General features: G+C 26.9%; 3 protein-coding genes across 9 annotated transcripts; 2 read left to right on the forward strand and 1 right to left on the reverse strand.

Moving 5' to 3' along the window:
* Positions 1 to 69: 69 nt before the first annotated feature.
* Positions 70 to 1,602, reverse strand: LOC132952111 (protein anon-73B1). Of its 2 annotated transcripts, none has more exons than XM_061024271.1 (3): positions 1,183 to 1,602; positions 889 to 1,025; positions 70 to 384 (listed from the first exon to the last, which is right to left on the reverse strand). In XM_061024271.1, exons 2-3 carry the CDS (start codon positions 1,018 to 1,020, stop codon positions 274 to 276), a joined length of 243 nt encoding a protein of 80 aa, XP_060880254.1. In that variant the 5' UTR covers positions 1,021 to 1,025; positions 1,183 to 1,602; the 3' UTR covers positions 70 to 273. The 2 variants fall into 2 exon arrangements, with proteins under 2 accessions (XP_060880254.1, XP_060880253.1); XM_061024270.1 differs by having other exon boundaries at positions 889 to 1,028; positions 1,183 to 1,598.
* A 197-nt stretch (positions 1,603 to 1,799) lies between these two features.
* Positions 1,800 to 16,318, forward strand: LOC132952110 (probable serine hydrolase). Of its 6 annotated transcripts, none has more exons than XM_061024265.1 (7): positions 1,800 to 2,069; positions 4,877 to 4,953; positions 6,471 to 6,631; positions 7,427 to 7,659; positions 7,776 to 7,962; positions 10,339 to 10,634; positions 15,934 to 16,073. In XM_061024265.1, exons 2-6 carry the CDS (start codon positions 4,884 to 4,886, stop codon positions 10,606 to 10,608), a joined length of 921 nt encoding a protein of 306 aa, XP_060880248.1. In that variant the 5' UTR covers positions 1,800 to 2,069; positions 4,877 to 4,883; the 3' UTR covers positions 10,609 to 10,634; positions 15,934 to 16,073. The 6 variants fall into 6 exon arrangements, with proteins under 6 accessions (XP_060880248.1, XP_060880247.1, XP_060880246.1 ...); XM_061024263.1 differs by lacking the exon at positions 1,800 to 2,069 and adding an exon at positions 3,793 to 3,851; XM_061024267.1 differs by lacking the exon at positions 1,800 to 2,069 and adding an exon at positions 3,820 to 3,958.
* A 123-nt stretch (positions 16,319 to 16,441) lies between these two features.
* LOC132952108 (arylsulfatase B-like) lies at positions 16,442 to 25,250 on the forward strand. The gene is made up of 9 exons (XM_061024262.1): positions 16,442 to 18,138; positions 18,573 to 18,732; positions 19,414 to 19,484; positions 19,570 to 19,722; positions 19,796 to 20,063; positions 21,661 to 21,827; positions 23,423 to 23,558; positions 23,976 to 24,131; positions 24,463 to 25,250. The coding sequence occupies exons 1-9, from the start codon at positions 18,007 to 18,009 to the stop codon at positions 25,017 to 25,019; spliced, it is 1,800 nt and encodes a 599-aa protein (XP_060880245.1). The 5' UTR covers positions 16,442 to 18,006; the 3' UTR covers positions 25,020 to 25,250.
* The last annotated feature ends 1,216 nt before the right edge of the window (positions 25,251 to 26,466 follow it).

Here is a 26,466-nt window from a genome sequence, read left to right on the forward strand (position 1 = left end):
ATTATATAAACAACAAAGAATTTTGATAAAAAAAATATATTAAAAATGTATTTCAAATTCTATTAAGAATTGTTTTTTCTAATTGTATATATTGAAGAGGTATAAATAAACAATATAAAGGGTAATATATAAATAATATAAGTAAAATACATAAATGAGATTTTAAAGTTTAAGGTTGTGTATATAAAAAATACCTATTAGTAATAGATTACTATAATAAAAATAACTAAGCTTAAAAAAAGGAACAATTTTACAAGTATAAATTATTTTAACTCATCGTCTTTTCTTCTTGTCTTGTTTTCTTGATCTATGATGAGAATATGGACGTCTAGGTGATGCAAATGTACTGCCATCAGAATCATATTCACTGCCATCACCGTTATCCTAAAATTCAATAAATTGATTTATTACCTTTATTGTATATTTAAGGTTAATAAAATAATATTTAATATTACAGCAGTCGATATTACCAACAATAGGAGTTATTGTGTCAATAATTAGAAAAAAGTCGGTAAAAACAAATAAATCAATTAAACTTTTTTACAATTGATTCAGATAGATGATAAAGATTTATAGTATATTAAATATTTTTCCAGCAATATGATTAAAAGTAATTTTATTTAAGTTCTTTATATATGATCAATCTATTGGTAAACATACTAGTGCATATGGCACTATTTCTACACAATATTGTGATTTTGAGTTTAGTTGTTTTATAGTACACAAGTACTTTTTAATAAATATTTAGAATACAAACTTATTTTAAAATGGGAGTGTGGTTCTATTGGCATCTACTCTGCACATCACTGACTAAATACATCTATATTTCATTAACTTAAAAAAAACTTAATAGAAATTATTTCTGTATTATTATTTATTAATAATTACTTTTGAGTCATTAGATTGGTCAGTCAACAAAAATACAGTTGTTATGCATACTAATTGAAAAATGGCAACTAAGTATAAACCATAGCGTATAACAGCATCAAATACTTCATCTGATTCTTCCATCGGAAACATCTTAACTACTAAAAAAAAATAAAAAGTAATAATATTATTGTTTTATGCATAGTTAGGTAAATGAGATGACATCTATATTTATTACACTTTAACTAGATGTACCTAATTGTAAAAAAAATAAATAATGTATAAATATTTTTAAAATTTAATCAAGCCAAATACCAATGTTTTATGTAACAATCTGAGGTTATCTTCTAGTATTCCTTTTAATTTAAATGTATAAGCTGATGTTAATGATACATTTATAAGTATTTTTTTAAAAATGTATATACTTTTCAGACTTAATATATTAATGTAACTTATAAGTAAATTTCAATGATATTAACTCAGTAAACATACGAAAAATGTTTAGTATCAACCAAAATGTAGAATAGTATAAAAAAAATACTAATTTAAAATGTTAAAATTCTACAGTTCACGTGTCAATGTATCATAGCCAATTGGCCAACCATTCTACAATAATTCAACTCCGCAAATAATCGTTGTCTTTTAATCAATATAACAATAATAATAATAAATAACAAGTTACAAGTAAAACAAAAAATATTGTAATTAGTTGTTATTGATTTTCGTTATCACTTCTTGTATTTTTGTAATCACAGTTGTAACCATAGATAATATAGAATATAATATCAATGGTTGAAACATAAATTGGTATTCGGTTGTTGTTAATGAGTTGTTGATAATAAAAAAAACCTGTAAAAACTGTTGCTATCAGGGCGCATTCAAGTTATATAAAAAAGATTAATCTCATTCAACCACGATTATAAAGTATTCAACCTAGTTTATTTCTGGTTTTTGGTTATTTTAAATTTTCATACTTTTTCTTTGGTTTTATCTGTTTTAAATGTTTGATAAGCTTTAAACATATTTTAACATAATAATATTTAATACTTCTTATAATAAATTAAAAAATATATACGACTAAACTAGACACCATTATTTTTTAATTTATAAAATTTTTTTCTGTTCTTTATACAATATAATATAATATATGGTTTCATTCTTCAAATTATTATTATTTAATATTTTCATACGTTTTGTTACATGTACGTACATAATTATTTTACATTATATACAGTGGTGTATTGGTAAATATATTTATGTGTATACGCACCAATAAAATATGTATCTAACCTAAACGATCAAATTATATCATCGTATATATTATATAACGTTATTGCAGTTCAATTTGTACATAGTTTTTAACATTATTTTATTAATTTTTGTATAATGTAACAATAGAAAATAAAACAAAATCAACTCGAATGCCAAAAAAATTAAAATAATAATAACATTAATTTAATTTTTTTAGTTCAATATTGGGTTTACTAAATTGAACTTAAAGTCTTAATACATTAAACACAACACATATTGTTATATAACTTATATTCAATACCTACTACAATTGATAAATAATTCATTAATACATAAATTCATTAATACGAATAACGTTTTTTTTCCTATATGAACTATTAAATAAATTTTAAATCTTATTTGGTTTTCTGGTTATTTTGGAAGCGTATACCCGAAAATAAGATTTTACATTGGGTATACGCCGAAAATTGAAAATCTTCTGATGGGTATACGGCGTATACCCGCGTACCCGTACCAATACACCACTGATTATATAGTACCTAATGTAAATTTATAATTTTATTTAGTTTAGACTGGTCTGTTATCGCTAACTAATATAAATGTATCATAGTTGTCTGATGTCTATAATATATAAATTACATTATTAATATTGGTAGGAATATAGTTCATGAGTATTTATTATTAATAAGTTTCATTGTTTACAGTTATAAACCTTTTTATAACAATTTTATTAAAGTATGTTGGTTATTATAATATTATATATATTTTTTATTATTTATACACAGGTGTTTGAAAATATGTCCTCATCTTTTATTAAAATCATTAACAATCATTAAAATCATTAATGTACATGTTATAATTGTTATTATTTTTGATGATTTGATTTATAAAATGTAGGCTCTTATAGAATTTTGAAAATTTATTTGCTTTTGATATAAAAGCTTTGACATTTGAACTCAATACAATTCATTTTATGTTTTTCTAATTGTACAGAATTTATTTGTTTAAATTCCACATTATCATAAATTAAATGTAATGACCTTCCAATTCATAATTATTTTGGTAAATCATAGTAACAACCTAGAATTTTAACAAGATAACATTTTTTGTTTATTTTTTACTGTTTCAATTATAGGTCTATAATAATACGTAAAAATTATAATCAATATATTTTATGATTTATTGTAGTGATATATGAAAATTTATATGATAATTTGATTTCCTGATTATTTTTAATTTCTTACAAATAACTACTGTTTTGAGTTTAATTATGTTTCATGAAGTAACAAAATAATAATAATCTAAGTTATTATATGAGATAGTAGTTTAGATATTATATTCAAAATATGAGTTGCAATGTTAAGTAAATATCAAAACTTTTGAATTTATTTAGGTTGCAAATATAACATTCATTAATCATTATTGGTTATTTATATTTAATTTTAGACGTCTTATAAACCAGGTATATAAACTTGAAATTTACCATGACTATAATTAATTAATACGTTCATGAATATATTTTGTTCTAATGAGTTATTTAAATTTATTCTTCACTTGTGTCTAAATATTATTCGTCACAAGAAATCTATAGGGAACAATAATAGTTATACAGTACACTTATTAAATTATATTTACAATACATTACTGAATAGTGAATACTGATTGAGTGTATTTTTTTTTTTACTTACTATGCAAATTATAACTGAAGTAAAAACAGAGAAGTCATTTTGCAAGTGAATACTTTTATAATACAATTATGATTGTTAAGTTAAATAATAATAAAGCTATACCATAATATAAGCTTTAAAAAAATATTTTATTGATCTACCAATGGCTCAGAGTATGTACCTATTGATAATTGTTTGTTATTGTTATTCTATGTAGAATTGGTTTTAATAATGAATACTAACAAGTTTATATTGAATGTGAGTATTGTATTAATATAAAATAATTTAAATGTTATCATGCAAAAAGTCGGTTTGAATTAAAATTGAAATAGTTATTTATTATAAATTAGATGACAAATATATATATATATATATTATTTAGGTGTTTTATATATTTTATTTTAATAAATTACACGATTTATTTAAATATTCCTAAAATATAACCATTTATACAACTTAACATAATATTATTTAGGTCAATGGGAATTGAAATAATATAATTATTATTTTATGATATTTATTTTTTTTTAATTTATCAATACCCACCTTGGGCAGCTATAACTGGCATTTGATATTTCAAATAGTTAAAAATAAGAAATCTTTTATTATTTAAAACTAATAATTTTTTTTTCAAGCATAATCACATTTTTAAAGAACATCTTATATCAATATTTAAAAAATGTTTATTATAATTATGTAAATTTAAATTGGCATAATAAACTATTTATTGTAACAGTTAAAAAAATTATTACATAAAGTACTATAGTATCTATACATAGATATAAGATAAGAGGGTGAAAAAAATTATTAATCTTTGACATGACATTCTATGTATAATGATATAACTTTAAAGCTAATTTAATATTATAAGTTAGTAAGTTGAATGTGATTAAATATCCATTCACTATTTACCATTTATTATTTAATTTGACTAACCAGATTAACGTTGTTAGGTTACTCAGTGATTTAGGTTTTTTCCAATTTTATTGGTAATATAGTTTATTTAATTGCTTAGTTTCTAGTTTTTAATCTTAAAATTTAAATTATTAATAATATATATTAAAGTGTTTATATAATAACTTTTATTTTAGATTAATAATGGAACCATCCGTTAGTGGACCATCATTTGAAGAAATTCAAATTCCTGTACCATTTGGTTTTGTAAGTGGTAAGTATTAAAGTCTTATTATTAATTATTATTTGGAGACATGTATTTAATATAGTCATAGGCGTGCGCAGACTTTTATTTGCAGGGTATGCCGGTATTTTTAAACATACCTGCTAAATACAAAAAAGGAACTCCCCAAAAACTTTTAATACAAATAACTTGCCATATAATGCAAAAAGAAATTAACTTGCATTTCATTTAGCTTATTTATTGGTTTTAGATATTTTAATTTGTAAAATTTGTATTGTGATTTCATTTCAATAAAGTAACAGCATAAAAACGTACAAATATTTGATCTATCTATGTATATAAAAGAAAGTTCAAAAAAATGTTAGACCATTTATAATTCAAGAATGGCTGGACCGATTTCAAAAATTATTTCATCATTAGAATATTACATTATCTGTGAGTGCTGTATGTTTATTTAAAAAGGAAAAATTAAGACCTAGAGAGGTGCTCAAACAGGGATTTTGAGATTTACGATGGAAATTGTTATTTATCAATGGTTGCTTTTGGTTATTGGAGAAATAATTAGTAGAAATTAGTATTTTATTTGTATATTGGTTGCTATTTGTTAATCAGGCAGATCAGAGCATTCATCAAATCTAATTTTCAGAAATTGGCTACCAAAGTGGCCGTGTTGCATTTACTACAGAGAGTTACACCCAAAGGAGTTAAACAATCACAATTTTTTTAAGAATTGTAATTTTGTACGGGAAACAAAATGTTGTGGGATCAGCTAGTAATAATATAATAATGACAACAAATTTTAATCTAATTAATCAAAATTCTTTTATTTTTGATAGTTGTAGGTAGTATGAAAATAAGCATTACTGCAGGGGCCTGAATGTTCTGGTGACAAAACTCGCAATTCTCACGAAAATGGTGGATTTTGATTTCAACTATATTATCATGAGTTAGCAATCTATTTTATAATCTATAGGTACCCGTGGTGATAATGAACATATAATTATGAGATCTAATTAATATTTGATTTCGTCTCAACTTCCAATATTTTAATTTAAGAAAATAATATAAAAAAAAATTTAAATTGAACTAAGATACTATGAACTATCTTAGTTTATTATTCTGATTTATAATCAAAACATTTACAACTAAAAACTATATGGTTATGATAACTCTCCAGGGATGCCATGGCATCCCCCTGCGCATGCCTATGTTTATTGTTATGAAGTATTATCTCTACTAGACACTCTTTTATACCACCACTTCCTATTAATCTTATACAACCCATTTATTGTATAGGGAATATTTAAAACAAAATGTTAATTTTCTATTTTAATAAAAAGTAAGGTAGGTATGTACATTTTCCCATTGCACTATTTTTTAACATATTGGGACTTAAAATGATCAATATTTTTTTGTTAGATGTAAGAATCATAATGATTAGTAATTTAAATTTCTTCTTGAGAGTCTAAAGAAATATATATTTCCGATATATATTATATTCAATACTGCTCTATGTATTTTAATAATGAATAAATTTATTTGTTTAGGTAAATGGTGGGGACCAAAAGATAAACAGCCTATAATTGCAATTCACGGATGGCAAGATAATGCTGGGACTTTTGATCCTTTAATTGAATTACTACCAAAAGATTTATCTATTTTATGTATAGATCTACCAGGACATGGACGATCTTCTCATATCCCCTTGGTAAAAATGTCGTTTTTCATTAAATTTAACTGTGATTTGTATCTGTTTTTTTACACAGTACATAAAAGATTTATAACTGAATAATTTCCAATGTAATTTCATATAATCACAATCCAGTGATAAGTGATTTTGTCCCTTCATAAGATATATTCTTCACCAATTTGTCATAGTTTATTTTATATATAAAAATAATAATCTAATAAACTTTCTATCTGATGATCTTGCGTTGTCTCTGTCTTACAAATCCACAACATAGTAAAAACTGTTTTGCGCGGGAAAGAACCGAGAAGGTAATAATCATAACTAACAAACGAGATTTTCATAACATAAAAAGGAGAACTTTTGCCGTGCAACATTGTTTTTATTTTTTTGATATCATTTATATGAAAAAAGTTTAAGTGTCATCACTCGGTGGCTGCTTTTATAAAGCTTATTCATGTATTATATTTTGTATTTCAGCTAATACTCTTATTGTGCCCATGTGGTACAGATTGTGTATTTAACAATAAAGGAAAAAATAAGTTTGAAAAACACAAACAATAATGGTTTTTGAAACAGTAAGAACTTTTTTCATAAAAGTGATATCGAAAAAATAAAAACAATGTTGCACAGCCAAAGTTCTCCTTTTTATGTGGTGAAAATCTCGTTTCTTAGTTATGACTGTAGCCTTCTCGGTTCTTTCCCGAGCAAAACAGTTTTTGCTATATTGTACATTTGTAAGACGGATACAACACATGTGGGTGTAGCGTCCTCTTAAGACTAGTTTAATTTAATCAATAATCATGTGTTCCATAGGGTTTGCCGTATTATATATTTTGGGATGGCCTAGCTATTTTAAGAAGAATAGTGAGACATTATAATTGGAGAAAAGTTTCTATTATGGGCCATTCGTTGGGTGCAGCTATTGGATTTTTATATGCAGCATCATACCCTGATGATACAGAAATGTTGATATCTATTGACACAGTAGCGCCAGTAATTTTTGATCCTAGTGAAATTGTTAAAAATACAGGACCAAATGTTGATAAGTTAGTTTTATTTTATGCATACTTTGTTTATATCAATTGCTGATTATGACAATAAATATATATATAAATTAAAACATAAATAATAATACATATATAATATCTAAAATATGTTTTAGACTCATATATTACGATGCTTTAGGAGTTGATAAAATGCCTTCTTACAAATATTCAGATATGATTGATTTAGTAGTGGATGGACATCATGGTACATTGACTCGCAAATCTTGTGAAATACTTATGAGACGTGGCATGTATCGTGTTAAAGATAACAAATATTTGTTTTCAAGAGATATACGTCTTAAGGTAAATATATATAATTATTGTTTACATGCATATATTATAAGGGAATAATTAATTTGGACAAATAAACTTTCTATGTCCAGTACAAATGTGCTATTAACCATCAACCTAATATATACATGGGTATTAAATTTGTCTGGAAATAGTAAAATAGTACCCATTAGATATACTATAACAATTTTTTATAACAAAATAATTTTGTACTTTAAGTTTAACTTATTAAAAGGTCTATTTATGTTTTTATTCAAATAGGTGTAACTTTATTTTGTAATAAAATATTAATAATAATAAAAATCTAATTAGTATTGAAAAATGCAAACATTTATGAAAATAAATATACAAAACATTACTATCTTACTGGATCTCTCATAATTGCTACTATAAAAATGGGGGCGATGGTAAACCCTCCCAGGTAACATTATGTTTACCTGGAGGAATTATAATTTATTATTTACTATAAATTCTTGACTTTTTTTAAATTTGTATGTTCATGTTATTATAAAAATTAAATTAAAACGTATAGGTATATAATGTAACTTGTGAATTTTTTTTTTTATTGATCTTGAAATTATGATAATTTTTGCTTTGACTACTAAGACCATTAGTATTATATTTTTATATACATTGCTTGAAATCTATAAAGAGGAGAAAAAAATAATAAGAATTTTTAAATAAAATATTTAGATATTTATGTACATTGCTAATGATTTTTTATTTTATTAGTATCTCAAATATAATTTTATTGTAGCTCACAGCTAAAGAAATTGGTTTATATTATTATTATTTTAACTGTTTAATATAATTTATTAATTTATATACTTAACTTAACTTAAAAGAAAAAAAAAAATGTAAATCCATATTATTTTATTTCACATAATAATGTACAAAGTTATTACACAGTGGGGAGTGTTTACACTTGAAATTCGCCCGTAAACCTATAAACCATACAGGTTCTAATGTTCGGGAGAGTTTACAATCGACCAAAAATACTACTATAACTCTGACTCAGATTCACAATGATTTTAATTTAAGGGTGATTGACCTATTATAAAATTGAAAGGTACGAACATTGATTATATTATAATCAATGGTACGAATCTAGGACATCTCATAGGTATTTATTTATTTTTACATTTAGAAGCAAATTAAATAAAAAAAATATAAAATTTGAAAATGTAATGCAAGATTCCTTATAAGTTTGTCTACCTTTATCAAAAAAAAAAAATGTCTATAAGAAAGTTAAATTAAATTTTTATGAGCGTTTGAAGTTCAAATTTTTACAACATTGGATTTTTACTTGATTTTGCAAGTAGCGATTTTCTTATTTTGTTGTAATTCAAAAACGAATAACCGTAAACACTTGAAATTTATATCAGATGTTTATAATACAAGGCTCCTGATATATTGTTACAATAGTAGTTGAAAATATTAAAAATACATAGGCACAATTTTTTTTATGAGCATTTAAAGTTCAATTTTTGACACAACATTTATCAAATTTTAGAATGATTTTGTTGTTAAAAATGTATAAAATGTTCAACTTTTATAGCCAAGTATTGACAATTTAAAACTAAGTTCCACATAAGTAGGTTATTCTGTAACCAAAAAATCTCAAAAATATAAAAACACGGTTTTTTTTTTAATAGTTATTTTATGATCAAATTTGGACGAAATTACATACTAAATAACCAAGAACAACAATTTTAGTTATTTTGTTGTAGTTTTATAATATTAATTAACTTAATTATATGGCTACCTATTAATAATAAGTAATAACTAATAACAATAGGTATAAACATAATATAAAATATCCACACTGACAAGAATCATTTTGCGTATATCATTGACCATTGTATTATATCATTGAATTCAAATTTAATACAATCCATTATACAGTGACCCACTTGTAACCTACTGTTTAGCAGAGCGACATCCACTTGCCTACCTTTTTTATCTTTAAATTTGATAATTTGATAATAAGTCAATTTACTATAGTAGGTATTTATATAATAAATTAAAGTAATAAGTAAGTAACAACATAAAATGGATTCTTCTGAATAAAAATTTGGTTTGCTGTACGTCTGTAAGCTCATGTAAGAAAGCAACAATACATACAATATACATAGGGATATTATGTTGTCTTTGAAATTATTCTAAATAGTAAATTATGTATAACAAATTTACATTTAGGTATATTATAAAACATTTTTAAAATATAATATCATTATAATAAGTTATATTTATTACAATTGAGTGGGTGGGTTAGTGGTTACATAATGCACTATAAAGTATGGGGTTAGTTAGGTCTCAATATAAAAATATCTAAAACGCTAATGGGATTGCTATCTAATATCGTAATATTACATTTTGCATGTACAGGTTGCGTGGATGGGTTTACCATCTCTAGACGTAGTAATAGCATTTGCTGGTCAAATAACATGTCGCTATATGAATATCAAAGCTAAACCATACAGATCATTAGATAACTGGCGAGTCTATTCACAAGTTTTGGAAATAATAAAAATGAATGCGAAAGACTTTGTTTTTAAGGAATATGACGGTACTCATCACTTACATCTCAATAATCCAGAGTGTTTAGCTTCAGATGTTGCAACTTTCATTCAACAGCCTAACAGTGCATCATTGTGATATTATATTATATCATATTATAACATGTAATTATAAAATAGTACCAATTACTTTTCCTATATTATTCATAATACATCATAATATGTTTAGTAATAATATAATTTATACATACTATATTTATATTTTATACTTTATTTACTTTAATTGGTATAGGTAATATACTAATATATATTTTATATTTTTATGTATAACTTATATTTCAACAGGTCTATATTACATATTATACCAACGATCAACTTACCTATAGTTGACCTTGCTACCGAATTCAGCGTGCTTGTTAGGGCTCAATCCCTAGACCATCCAACTGTGATGAATCTCGTGACTTCCGTCACTCGTTATTTAACTGTTTACCATCCTCTTTCAATAGACTCAATATAAAAAATACTTTTATGTTAGTTGTATAGGTGGCAGGTGCACCACCACTATTTTAAAGATCACTTAAATTATTTATATACACCAATACACGTGTTATGTTTTCGCAGTTTTCATGGTTTTAGAAACGAAATCTGTGAGTTTTGGCTACATTATAGATTATTGTGATGCAAAACATTGAATTGAAGAGAATTGAATTAATTAATGAACACATAGAAAGTGAATTTGGTCATGTACAGATTTTCTAGGAAAAGTTGAATTCAGTTAGTGTGGGAAATTAAGGCTGATTCGTTCTTAAACATGGATCGATGATACCATATGTCAAAATAAGTTTGAGTTGTATGTTTGAAATTTTAAATGTTATAGGTATAATTTAGGTTCATAGTGTAGTGTTAAAAGTAAGCGGAAGCGACCATTTAGGGACTGGCATTCCGAGTTTGTTGTACGAATGTACCATGTCAGACACTCAGACCAACTAACTGAATAACTAAGTAACAGACACGAAAATGTTTTAATATTTTAGATTCTGACTTTTTTTCTGTCTGTCAGCAACATTTGTGGTGGTGAAAATACTATAATTTTCGACATCAGGTCAAAATTGAAAATTCCCAGTAGATTTAGAAAACGTCAGGAAAAACCAAAAAATAAGTGATATTTTTACGCAAAACTAATTTTCGTTTAGTTCTTTATATGCAATGATTTATCATTGAATTCAAATATAACACATCCATAACAAATTAACAACGACATGGCAACTGATGTACAGCAGAGAAGTACCAACAAGGTTTCTAAATCTACTAGGAATTTTCAATTTTGATCTGATGTCGAAAATTATAGTATTTTTACCACCACAAATGTTGATGACAGACAAAAATTAAAGTCTGAATCTAAAATATTAAAACACTTTCGTGTCCGTTACTTAGTTATTCAATTAGTTAGTCTGAGTGTCTAACATGGTCGGATGGTCCCCACATTCGTACAACAAACTCGGAATTCCAGTCCCGTAATGGTTGCTTCTGCCATCCGCTTACTTTTAACACTACACTATTAACCTAAATTATACCTATAACATTTAAAATTTCAAACATACTACTCAAACATAATTCGACATATGGGATCCGATCCAGGTTTAGGTGCGGATCAGCCTATAAATAAAAATTACACACCAATCTTTTTAAATTGAACTGAAAAAAGAAACTTTTTTTAATTTTATATTTCACCTGTACCTACTGTAAATGATAGTTAAAAGTATTTTTTTTAGTGAATTATTATTTTACAAGCTATACGATATTATTTCTACACAGATAAAAGTTTTTATTAATATACAAATTATTCGTTTTTGTATGTATTTAAATTTTAAAATATCAATATGTATTGTTGTTATAATTATATATTATATGATTTTTGCTTATTAACAAAATAGTGTGTAACAGTGGCGTATATACAAATTATTTTCACTAGTCAAGCATAGCGCGACTAACATAGCCATAACTATACATTTTTAGGGAGCTGAGTGGTTATAATTATGACATATACAATACAAATAAAAATTGCGCAATTTAATTTTATAATTATTATGTAAAATTAATTTTAGATTCTGAGTGAAACGATGAATGTATTGATTTTACAATGATGTGTGTTTTTTTTTTTATTTTTTTTTTAATTTTTTTTTTTAATTTTTTTTTAATTTTTTTTAATTTTTTTTTTAATTTTTTTATTTTTGTGTCTGTGTACACGATAAGTAGTCGAAATAATGCTTCGATTTTCGACTTCAGTATCTTGTTCGATGGGAAAGTGAATATCGTTGGTGCATTGGGGAGGTCAAAATGTTAATTTCCCAGTAGTTTTCAAAAGCGATGTGAAAAACAAAAGAAAAATTAAGGAAAAACGGGAATTTTTACGCAAAATCGATTTTTAACAAAATCGATTTTGGTTATTGGTGTAACTCTAAAACAAATGACCGTAGATGCATGAAATTTTCACTGGTTGTTTATATTTCCATTTTCTATACACAATACAATTTTGAAAATAATTTGACTTTTTTTGAACTGTTTACGGACATTGTCAGTTTTCAGTTTTTTTAAATTTTTTTTCTATAAATATCAATAAAATTTTATTTGTTGGGTAAAAAAGCTTGAAAATTTAATAGAAGGCTCCTAGGTTATTGTTTCAAAGGCAGATGAAAAAAATTAAAAATCCTTAGTCACAGTTTTTTTTTATACACGTTTAAAGTTCAAATCTTGAAAAAATACGGAAAAATCACGAAAATTTGCAAATTATTTTGAGTTAGAAATTCATAAAAAAATTTCTTTTTAAATCTAAGATTTTGAAATCTAATACAAGATTCCTCATAAGTTTGTCTAACTTTATCAAAAAAAAAATTTCTACAAGAAAGTCAAATTAAATTTTTATGAGCGTTTTAAATTCATATTTTTACAACATTAGATATTCACTCGATTTCTCATGTACCGATTTCCTTATTTTCTTGTAATTCAAAAACGAATAACTGTAGATACATGAAAATTTCACTGAATGTTTATATTAGCATTTCCTATACACCATACAATTTTGAAAATATTTTGACACTTTTTGAGCTGTTTACGGGCATTTTCAGTTTTCAATTTTTTTAGTTTTTTTTTCTATAAATATCAATAAAGTTTTATCTGTTGGGCCAAAAAGTGTAAAAATTTAATACAAGACTCCTGATATATTTTTACAATAGCAGTTGAAAAATATTGAAAATACATAGGCACAGTTTTTTTTTATAAGCATTTAAAGATCAAATTTGGACAGAATTTATCAAAATCTCGAAAATTATCAACCATTGTAATTAATAAATTATAAAATGTTCAGTTTTTATAGCTAAGGATTGAAAATTTAAAACAAGATTCCATGTAAATAGATAATTCGGTTACCAAAAAATCTAAAAAATACACAAGCACAGTTTATTTGTATAGTCATTTTAAGTTCAAATTTGGACGAAATTACATAAAAACCTAGAATAACTATTTTAGTTATTTTGTTGTGATTGTATAATATTATTCGTGGGCACTTGAAACTTCTAATTTGTAATATTTTCATCGATATATTATGATGATAGTATCACGGTTTGTTGTTGATGTATAACGCGTTATATGTACCTAATGGATATTGTGATATGATTAATTTGGAATTTATTATAGGTCAATTTTTTTTTTAATACCATAGATAAGTGTATAATATGTCTTATACCTAGACTGACATATCGTCTCCACTCAGAATCGTTTTTCTTATACAATGATATATCATTGAATTCAAATTTAATACCATCCATTATACAGTGACCCACTTGTAACCTACAGTACAGCAGAGCGACATCCACTTGCCCACCTTTTTTAATTCTTTTTTTGAAAAATATTGACAGTTTCATATATATATTAATGTTATCTTTCTATGTATTTAACAAGTCATCAAAGCAAGTCCTGACAATCTAACATTTCCATGTTAAAAAACGTTTTTAATCAACCGGCCAAATTAATCATGGTGAAAAACTGTAAGCAGCGTAGATATACAATGCCTTAATTGAACTTTCAATTTCACTATAGGCTCTGGCCTAGGGGGCCTCCCCCCTATATACGCCACTGGTATGTAATTAATGTGTGTTAACGAGGGCGTAGCTCACGAGTAATACAATTTGAGAACGATGCGAAAATACGAACGTTACTGCAGGTTAGTGGATAATTTGACTCAATATCCCGCACTATCGTAAAACCAGTTTCATGGTCACTCGAAAAAAAGAAAATTACGTGAAGAATAGGTACATCGTCATCGTGCATACTATAAGTAATACAAGAATAGTTTTTTAATCCATTTTTAAACTACATTTATTTTTTTGGAATCGCAGACATTTCCCCACCATTTTTTTTTAAGTTTACTATTTAATAATAATATTTTATTATTTAATATGAAATTATTATTTTGCCTATTGTCTAATACTTTCATAAATATAATAAATTATAGATGTATATTTTTGATCAACTGAACTATACTTGAATCAAATTCAAAAGCAATTATTAAATTGTTAAATATCCAAACAGGTAGTCTTAACAGAAAAAAAATAAATATGAACAAAGACTAAAAAATATGATTTATAATCTATTATATTTATGAAAAAAAAATCTTTATAATAAATTAAATAGGTATTTAAAAAAAAAAAAATTCATATTAAATAATAAATAATATTGTATTATTAAATTCAATATTATTAGCCAATAATAAACTTTTTTAAAAAAAATGGGGGGAAATGTCCGCATCAAAAATATATTGGGGGGGAAATGCCCTACTGGACCAAAAACAGTCGGAGGAAAAATGTTCATTTACCATTTTTTCACATTTCTTGAAAGATTTTGTAAATCAAAAACATCATTAAATTTGCATTGGGTGTGCTGCTTTAAACGCATATTTTTTGTGGCTTTTTTTTTCAAGCATCGTTTCAGAAAAAAAATGCTAATTCATTTGATTCCGTGTTCTATACTAGTATACCTATACTACCTAAGACTTGTAGACGATAAATCAACAAATTAAACTATGCCGTTATTCCCAACATATTACGTAATATTTATTAAATAATTTTTATCGCCAATTGACCATGCAGTATTGTTCTAGATAATTGCTTTATTATATTTATCGTGCACAATCCAGAATTGAAGTATTATTTGTTACTTCCGAATTACACACATAATCACAACGTTTAATGTATAATGATTTAATTTAATTTAGCCATTTAGGTATATTAGAGTAAGTATACAAATAATATGTTTATAAGTATCTTTATTATAATATTCTTTTTGTATATATATTGTGTTTATGAAAGGTAACCTACCGTTAATTTATATGTACGTATATTTAAATAATTATTTGCATTTTGCACAAGTAACTAGGTAGATGATTTTTATTTTGTTTTTTTTTTTACAGGTCAACAGGTTTGCTTTACCATCATTTGACATTACAAACGAATTTGCAAAACAGATTCGTTGTCGTTACTTAATGATCAAAGCAGTTCCGGGTAGGGTGCGTGATAATTGGTCACTTTTTCAAAGTATATTAGAAACGATAAAACAATCTACAAGCGATTTTAATTACGTAGAAGTTGAAGGGTCTCATCATGTACATTTAAATGACGCTTCAAAAGTTGTTCCACACATCTTACATTTTTTTTTAAATGTTACTTGTTAGTTGATTGTAATTTGAAATTTTAATTATATATTATAGGTACAAGTGAACAAGTATATAAATGCATACACCTAATTATAATATATATACGTTAAATACAATAAATGATCGTGGATGATTACTGAAATATTTATTATTTATTCGCTAGTCGAAAACCTCGACGATTATTCGCTGTGTTCTGTGCAGTCTTTGTTTAGCTCTAGCCTCTAGGTACTTACATATTACCACTGATTAATTATTATAGATACCTAATATATAGTATAGGTATAGTACTATCTATAATCAATGATATTAACAATTTCACATAATATTATATACCTGTTTACGGTTAAATATAACTATTAACTATAGTCTCTTGTCTCACTTATTATTTATTAATATATTGTGAAAAAGTTATTGGGTAATATTGGACATAATAATTTTATTTTATGAACTTATAAGTACCTATATTATATTATAAGTAACTACAAGTTGTAAAATACTGTAAAAAAAAAAAATAGTCTGTCATCAGACTTCAGAGGTGAAAATTATTCTAAGGTCACGACGTCATGATAGTATAGGTACCTAATTACATATTATAATAATATTATATAGACGCGATTTTTTTCTAAATTGTTCACATTGCCATCAGCATCGATACCTATAAAGGTTAATGGATATTGAATTTGGTATGTTAGTTCTTACTTCATTCAATAGGTTCCAATTTGGGTCAATATCGTCTGAATAATAGATATTTATTTCTAATGCACTGCTTGTATTAAAAATAAAAACAATAAAAATAAAAATAAAATTCCGAACAAAGAAGCTACAATAAAGTATTTAATATTATTACCTTCTATAGGGACAATTATAATGGAAATCGATTGTACCTATATTATCATGTTACCTATAATATAGATGGCGTTTTTGATAGTCATCTTGTTACTATACCACTTTCACGTATTTGAAATTATAAATTAGATAAATGTAGATACTTACACCCAGACACCCCCTAGTAATGAAATGAACCTAGTTAAAACACCCATAAACAATTTATGATAAACACAAGTACTGTTAGTATTACAATTATTACTATTTAATATAAATATTATAATTTAGTAATTTTTTAAAAAATTGATAATAAGTCAAAACACTAATATAAAATATAACAACACACTATTGAAACTAGTGAACGAAAATTCGCCATGGCGTATGTGTGTAAGACGGAGACAGCAAATGCATGGGTAGCATCATCTAAATACATTTTTTACATGATATTATAGGTTATAGCTTATTTTTAGAAGTAATACCTATATTTGCACTCCGAGGCTTCGGAAATTGGTTATATAACAATTCGCCCTTCCTACTTATAAGTTATAAATTATAATATTTAAGGCGCGCGCGCTTATATATAGGATGTACCTACCAATATTAGTATTTAGTGTAGGTATTGTGTTTTAGAATGTAAAATATCTGTTATTTTAAAGTGTTTTTACTACCACAATATCTTTGGTTTTACGCGTATTGTGCGCCGGATCACTCGATAGTCGATTAGATATCCTATTTTAATTTTTATACATACATTGCCAATACAATATATTAATTATTAGGTATAAAGGCATCACATTGTTATAATACATTGTATTGTGGCTTTGATTGTTCAATATCTGACCTCGCTAAACTATAGTTACCGCAACACGTAGCGTCTTTTTAAACTACCTTCCTTAATAATCTATAGGTACAGTCTAAACATAAAAGTGATTTCGATTTTTTTTTAAATATTGTCACATCATATTCACATAATATACACTACAGATCACTTCAGTTTAAGTTACCATGAGTGTGTCCATTAGCTGTTCTATTTGTATTTTAATCATACTTGTATCTTCACTATTATCTGACTGCAGTTTGATACGAGGACCTAATAAGAAGCAACCTCATATCATTCTCATCGTTGCTGACGATTTGGTGAGTTTTCCTGGCAATCGGTACCTAATTTCTATTTATAAAAATTAATGTCAGTAATTAACGTACACCCACATAACAAAAAGCTAATTTCTATGTTTGATAAAATCTATTTTAGGTACCTATTTAGTTGACAATGGAGTATTCAGGTATTCTGGATTACATTAGGGGTACGGGAGTATTGAATAATTTAAATCAGATAATTTAACAAATATAAAAATATAATATAATATAGAAACATTTTTTTTTATAATGATTTCTGGCAATGTATTAGATAAGTATATAATTCACTACACCACAATGCAAACGTATAAAGTGTAGCTAACTTTAGTAATAAGTACTCAAGTATTTACACATGGCTACATATTAGTATCTAAACTGAGAAATTGTAAACGTGTGACGTGTGTATATAATATTATACTTTTACATATTAATAGGGATGGAACGACGTTGGTTTTCATGGATCAATTCAAATACCCACTCCAAATATTGATGCTTTGGCGTATAATGGTGTAATATTAAATCGCCATTATGTTCAACCAACTTGCACTCCGTCTAGAGCTGCTTTGCTTACCGGAAAATATCCGATTCGATATGGTAATTGGCAATATACCTACTAATATAGAGTATCTATATTGCATAAGCCATATAGATATATAAATATAATGCTCCAATAGTCAGTACTCAGTACTAAATTACTATACTACTATATGTATAAATACTAATTACTAAATAGTTAATTTTATTATTTGTTTAATGCAATATTATTTTATGATATGAAATGTCAAATGTGTCTTAATATTCATTGTTAACCTACGCCTATCCAATACGTTAAATTATATTATTTTATTTGTCGCTAAATTAATGAAATACTTAAGTTGATTGTTTTAACTAAAATTGGGTCAAAATTTAGTTTTAGTGAACTATAAGTATTCGAATTAAAACTTAATTTCTTTCTCGAAAATGAATCATATTTAAGCTTTTTTCTAATTTAAAAATATAACCATAAGTGATAACATAACAAATTAACATATTTTAAAGCATATAATAGTAGTAAAACAGTTTTACACTTGACAAAAAATTAATATGAATTAATCTGCAGTCATATAATCGAACATTCTGAACTTAATTATACTGGGATGTATTTGAACCGTTTTCGAATTCAAACTAAAATATATTTCTCACATTTATTTAAGTTTGGGGGTTCGAAGATATCGAAAACTCATCTCAAGTTGTAACACATATTTTATTGTCTCACACTGTGTTTTACATTTTAAGGCCTTCAAGGATTCCCAATTATTGCTGGTGTACCCTTGGCACTTCCGTTAAATGAAAAAATTTTACCACAAGTAAATATTATAACCATATAATGGATTATTATTATTGTATTAGTCGTTTTGCATAATTACAGCTGGTTAATTGTTGAAATTTTAGTATTTGAAAGATTTGGGTTATTCAACTCATTTGGTGGGGAAATGGCACTTGGGCGCAAATAAAAACCAGCATACCCCCGTAAAAAGGGGATTCGACAGTCATTTTGGTTATTGGAATGGATTCATAAGTTATAGAAACAGTACGCATTCTACGGTGATAATAACAGTTTAAAAATATTTATTATTAATAAATAGTAATTCGTTTTTGACAATAAATTATCATACAGGGATTAATGGTTGGGAAAGATGCCAGGCGTGGGTTCGAAAGAGCAGGAGACGAGATGGTTGATCGATATGCAACAGACATTTTCACCGATGAAGCTAATAAAGTTATAAAGTTGTGTAAAAATCATGGAAAACCAATGTTTTTAATGGTAAGTCATTTAGCCGTTCATACCGGAGTACCTGGACCAAATATTTTGGAAGTTTCAAATAAAACACACAATGATATCAGATTTGACTATATTGAAAACAAAGAAAGAAGACTTTATGCAGGTAAGAAGAAATAGACCTAATTTTTTGAAATCTTAATGCTACAAAATTAATCAATAAATTGTCGACAGTTTACAATATATTTAACTGTCAATAATTGAGATTAGTGTTACATACATATTTTACTTTCAAACATTGAATTATGTATACTAAAGAGTAAAGACCAATGGATAATGTTCGACCAATGTAAGTTGTAATACACAATAGATGAAGAAAACTTTTTTTAAGTTGTATGTTATTATTAAGTGTAGGTAAAAATAGGTAGGTTATACCTACAATATTTCAAATTAGAAGATGCAAATGTTGTATTTTAGTATAGCTTGCAAGGTTAATATTTGAAATTAAAAGTATGTTTTGTATTAAATTTTAGTCTCTAATCATTTCAAAAATTTCAAATTATACCTATATATATTATAGAATATGATATATCCGTAGGTATACTAACTACCAACTGGCAACTACTTAGCTGGGTAGGTATACTTATTGTATATGTATAATATTTAATACCTATATCTTGGGCGTAAATTGTGTGCTTAATCTTAATGTTTGCTTAATATTGGGCGCAGGGCCGTCCTTAGGATTTGCAAAGCCCAGGGCAAAAACCAATTTTTAAACAAATTTTATCACTTTTTTCAAACGCGTGGTCTCCAAATGAAAGCAAAAAGCGTGGAGCCCAAAGCCGGGGCCCTGCTCGCCCACCCCTAAGGACGGTCCTGATTGGGCGTAATTTATTATATAATCTCAAATCTCAATTTTGATTTATTTGACCAAGGAATTATAATAAATTTCAAATAGTTAACATTGAGATTATAACCGTTATTGATGACTTAAATTATATTAATGAAATATGTTTAGATTTGTATTGCAAAGTTCCCAAAAATGCTTAAAATGTATAACAACCTGATTATCCCGATAAAGGCCAACATTTAAAAATAATACACCTTACCGTAAAATGTACCACTTTGACAATTCTTGATACGCAAAATAAAGTCTATAACTTTTTTCTTTCTTCAAAATTGTTTTGACCAATTACGTTAGATTTATTATTTCAGGGTCTAAAATTAAGATATTTTGCTACTGCACACCTAATTCCACACCAAAATATTTTAAAATAATGAACACAGACCTAGTAGTGCACATGCCACATATTACTTCATTGCATAATTGTTTTTGCTATTCATTAATAATTAGGTATAATACAATCTAAGACAATCTTTTATAAAATTCCTTGATACCTATAGCTATATGACTGAACATTTTAAAATTAAAAACGAAATAGCTTGGGTTAATATACTTATTATATTATAAGCCGCCCAGAATATGGTGTAGACGCGTAGTCGGTATTATTTTTAGTGTTAAGGATTTTAAACGAATACAATATGCTAATTAGTAATTTTCAATAATCAATATTGAATATTAATCAAAAAAAAATGTATGAAAGCCGAAAATAAGTACTGCACACTTTTAAATTTGCTACTGCACATTTAATATTAGCTACTGCACATAGTGTGTGCTACTGCACACGATTTTAGGCCCTGTATTATTTTATCTAGGTTTTAGACTTAATACTAAATATTTATTTAATAATATACAATTCCAGGAATGTTGACTTCATTGGATGAATCTGTTGGTAGTGTCATTGAATCATTAGATAATAACGGAATGCTAGAAGATTCAATTGTGTTATTTATATCTGATAACGGTGCACCGGCTGATGATCCTATATGGGGTTATGGAAATTCAGGATCTAATTGGCCATTAAGAGGAGTATGTTTAATTATGTCAATACGTAATCCTTGTAATTAAAACAAATTTACATAATATTATAACTTTTACAAACGCATTTGGCATAAATAAGAATATATTAAGTCGTTATAATATGACAGACGACAATGTTTTGAAAATAAGAATAATGAATGCATTATTTTAACGCTATCGGTCTATACTCTATACTCTATACACATATTATGTAGTTAATTTTTAATGATTGAAAATCATAAAAAAGAGGGAAAGTAGGTAACCGCTTTGGCTTTGCTGTACAGTACCTAGGTGCCGAGTGTACTTTGTCATTGAGGAAGTCACCATAATAGTATAATGTATTAATGTACGTGTATTAAATTTGAATTCGATCATAAATCATTGCATATGATTATACGAAAAACGATTCTTAACGAAGAAGCGGTCTGTCAGCCAATATTACTAAGTACCTATATTTTATAATATATTTATATTGCCATTAAAATAATTTATTTTACTATAGTACTGTAGGTTAAATAAATTTTAAATGTTTGTGAATTTGAAGAAATTTGTCAACATTTAAACTTCAAATCCTTAAAAAAATGTGTGTCAATGTATCTTTAATTTTTTTTAATGGCTTTAATGGTTTTATGAGGTACTTACTAACCTTGTACTAAATGTTCAAGCTTTTTGACTGAGCGAAATTATTTTTATCAATATTTATTAAATAAAAATCAAAAATGTCTTATGTCTATACATAACTTAAAAAAATTCAAATTATTTTTAAATTAAACCTTGTACCTACTATATACAAAGTACAAAGTACCAACTAGATCCAATTTTACTTCCAGACACCACCCAAAATGTTAGATATCAAAGAGTTTGCTTCAAAAAGTGATATCAGACACAAAAAAGGTGGGCAAATGGGTCCGTTCGGCTGTACAATTTAGGTGTCGAGTGGGTCACTGTAATGGGTGTGTGAAATTTGAATTCAATGATATATCTTTCAATCTTTGTATACGAAAAACGATTCTGAGCGGAGACGGCCCTGCAGGTACCTATATCAAGTATATTTCATGATAATATATTTTTAGATTCTTAGTGGAGCCATGAATGTATTGATTTACAATGATGTGTCTTTTTTTTTATTTTATTTATTTTTGTGTCTGTCATCACCGTTCGGAACAGTAACACTGCTTTGATTTTCTTCGACTAGTTAGGTTAGGTTATAATAGGTATCTTGTTCGATGGGAAAATGAATCTAGTGGAACCAATTTTGCGTAAAAATTACCGTTTTTCTACTACCTATTGAGAATTTAAAATTTTGATCACCCGAATATACCAACTAGATTTACTTTCCCGTCGAACAAGATACTGTTGTAGATAATCGAAGCAGTATTACTGCTCTAAACGGTGATGACAGATACAAAAATAAATTTTAAAAACACACATCGTTGTAAAATCAATACATTCATCGCTCCGCTCAAAATCTAAAACACACCTATCATTGATTGTACAATTAATACATCCATTGCTCCGCTCAGAGTCTAAATAAATAATGTTGACAAGTGTTTGGAGTGAAAAAATTCTTATATAATAATATAACTAACCAAAAACGGATTTAGGAAAAAGGAGCAGTTCTTGACGGCGGAGTGCGTGGAGTGGCTGCAATATGGAGTCCGTGGTTGAAAAAGAAACACAGAATTTTTGAAAATTTGTTTCATATAACTGATTGGTTGCCTACCCTTTACACTGCTGCAGGTGAATATAATATAATACACTGTTTTAGTATTCTGAAACATTTGAACCGAAAGATCAGTAAATTTTTTAATATAATATCTATACTCTTCATAATATTATTATACCTACTTTAGCAATAAACATTAAACTTATAATATATCGTAGGCGAAGACGTAGGTAATATAGTGTAATACATCGTAAGCATGGTTATCTAATACTTACTAGTTATCTACTAGGATGGATTGCATGTGAATAAGAATAACTATATAACAACTTAATAAGTACTTAAGTATAGATAGCCATAGAGACTTTTTTCGGGAGGCAAAAATACGAAATCTACATAGAAATTTATTATGATAAGCACGCACCGTTAAATTTGTATATAGTTAATAATTAAATTAAAAAACTTAGCATTAATATAATTGTATAATATTTTAGGTGGTGATTTTGAAGACTTAGGTCAAATTGATGGCGTTGATCAATGGCAGGGTTTAACTGAAACTTCAAAACGTACGAGATCGGTGGTTTTAATCAATATCGATGAAACAAGTGGAGAGGAAGCATTGATTTTCAACCATTGGAAGGTCGTAAAAAGTAAAGAATTTTTGTTTTTGTGGGTTATATGAGTTACCTAACAATAAATTGTCCATAAATAGCTAGGTAACCAGCTACAAATATATAGGTTTATGTCCTTGACGTCCGATATTGATTTACTTTGTGCCGATACCAACTACATTACAAATTATAATTTAGGTACTCATACCTATTTATCCATCATGCGGTATGCACTTGCTAAACCACTGAGAACACTCCCCCCCCCCTCCGACAAGACCACTAGTCCACACTGCTATAATACCTGCAAATATAGTATATTTAAGATTTTACACTACACCATAATTTCATTAGCCAATAACATTTTTTTAAGGTAACCGCACGAGTGACATTTCCTACTATCTGAAATACAGCGGTGAACCCGGGAGCGTAGGACCGGACTACAATATGACCGCCGTTGCAGAAAGTCCGGCTGGTTCGCGTTTATCGAAAATAAACTGTTTGGTGTCCAAAGCAGACTGCATGGACACGTTGACTACGTACGATCTGTTTTATAACGTTCGTTCCCAGGCCAAGATCGACGGCAAGTGTAGCGAACGAATCTCTGACCCAGACCCCAACGCGCGCTACGAATGTTTTGACAGCCCCTGCTTGTTCGATATACAGCGGGACCCTTGCGAATACCATAACATAGCAAGCCGAAACCCGGAAGCTCTCAACATGACGGTGGACATGTTGGCACAATTCAAAAATGAAATGACGATGCAAAACTACCCGGAACCCGATCCCAAGGCAGACCCTCGATTTTTCGACGGGTATTGGGACACGTGGTTGGAAAAATCTGGCGGTTCGATTTCATTCAACGGGAACCTACATACGCGCGTTATTATAATCTTGACGGCGTGTTTTTATTATTATTTTATTATTTGACGACATATTGTGTCTAACATACCAATATATTAATATACAGTATATTATATAACTATATAAGTATACAACTATTAAACTATATCTATGATTATCTATAACATAAGCATTAAGCATAATATATTTAGGTATTATACTATACGTACTAGGTTGTGTAGGTATACTATATAAGTACAAACGATTATATTTATATTATTAAAGTATTAACATAATTAATATTAAAATATTATACAAGTTTGTGGCTTGATTATTCCATAATACGACTATATAGAAACATACCTATTACTTACCTAGTTATATTATTATATCGATGCTGCGTACGTACTTATCTATCATAAAACAGTTATGCCTACATATTTGTTAGAATTTTTTATTTTATTTATTTCTTAACGCACAAAGCATAATAATGTGTATATTTTGTTGAATTCCCTGTCATCCATCCTTAAAATGTATTGGTCTGTGCCCTGTGGAATATGGATTACCACCATGAACTAAGATAGTAATATTATCTTAGTTCGTGATTACCACCTACGAATGTAAGATATAGCACAGTCGCACATTGTTCTATGGTCGCACAGATCATATGAAAATATGAAAACAATATAATCAGTGATTAAAATTTAAAGTGTCCAGAAGGGTATAATATAATATAATGTGATGCTCTGGCGTAGGTATCTATTATCTGCGGGAGTGGGGTGGGGGGTGACGGATTCCAAATTTTGTACAAAATACAATGCGTTACGACATGACGTATATAGTATATAATATGAATAATAATTGACATTGCATATACTGAATATGTCTATTAAAATCTTTATAACTCCTATTTTTTATTTTTACAATTCAGCAAATTTTAACTTTACACTAAGTTAAGTTACTTTTTTTTCAAAGTTAACTCTTAACTTCACGAGTTCACAAAAAAAAAAATGTAAGTTACTTTTAACTTAACTTTATTATTTTAAAATAACTTAACCAGTTAAAAAAAACGTGAACTTTCCCAGCCTTGATAATTTATAACTGTCAAGTGACATTCTAAGTCTGTTATCTGACTACTTAGGGACTATACTGACTAAGGATTATTATGGTTCATATATAAATTAGTATATAGCCCATATGGCATAGGTATATTATATATGAGTTATGAGTATACAGTATACCTACATATGTTTTTGTTTGATTACCTACCAACTAAAAAACTTATTAAGATGACTTTTTGCAATTTTTTTCTCTACCATTCATATTATAGATACCTATACTTCAATAAATACAATGGCCTTTAACTTTTAAGATATTATTTCAATGATAAATAGTTACCGCCCCACCGAATTGTAAAAAAACCCAAAAAACGAGTCTTAAAAATAAAAAGATGATTTGGACTTAATTTACATGTATAATATTATACAATATACATTTATAATTCATGCCATTCGTGGTACTAATTCGATGATTA

This window comes from Metopolophium dirhodum, chromosome 9 (genome assembly GCF_019925205.1).
Source record: "Metopolophium dirhodum isolate CAU chromosome 9, ASM1992520v1, whole genome shotgun sequence".
In the NCBI taxonomy this organism is placed as follows: domain Eukaryota; kingdom Metazoa; phylum Arthropoda; class Insecta; order Hemiptera; family Aphididae; genus Metopolophium; species Metopolophium dirhodum.

Bases quoted from the DNA above. Each gene is read 5' to 3' on its own strand.
- LOC132952111 (XM_061024271.1), bottom strand. From the start codon at position 1,020: ATGTTTCCGATGGAAGAATCAGATGAAGTATTTGATGCTGTTATACGC. The intron at 385-888 runs GTAATTATTAAT...ATTGAATTTTAG, and splicing joins ACCAATCTAATGACTCAAAA to GATAACGGTGATGGCAGTGA.
- LOC132952110 (XM_061024263.1), top strand. From the start codon at position 3,808: ATGCAAATTATAACTGAAGTAAAAACAGAGAAGTCATTTTGCAA. The intron at 4,954-6,470 runs GTAAGTATTAAA...TTATTTGTTTAG, and splicing joins ACCATTTGGTTTTGTAAGTG to GTAAATGGTGGGGACCAAAA. The intron at 7,660-7,775 runs GTTAGTTTTATT...AATATGTTTTAG, and splicing joins ACAGGACCAAATGTTGATAA to ACTCATATATTACGATGCTT.
- LOC132952108 (XM_061024262.1), top strand. From the start codon at position 18,007: ATGAGTGTGTCCATTAGCTGTTCTATTTGTATTTTAATCATACTTGTA. The intron at 18,733-19,413 runs GTAATTGGCAAT...TTACATTTTAAG, and splicing joins AAAATATCCGATTCGATATG to GCCTTCAAGGATTCCCAATT. The intron at 19,723-19,795 runs GTGATAATAACA...ATTATCATACAG, and splicing joins GAAACAGTACGCATTCTACG to GGATTAATGGTTGGGAAAGA.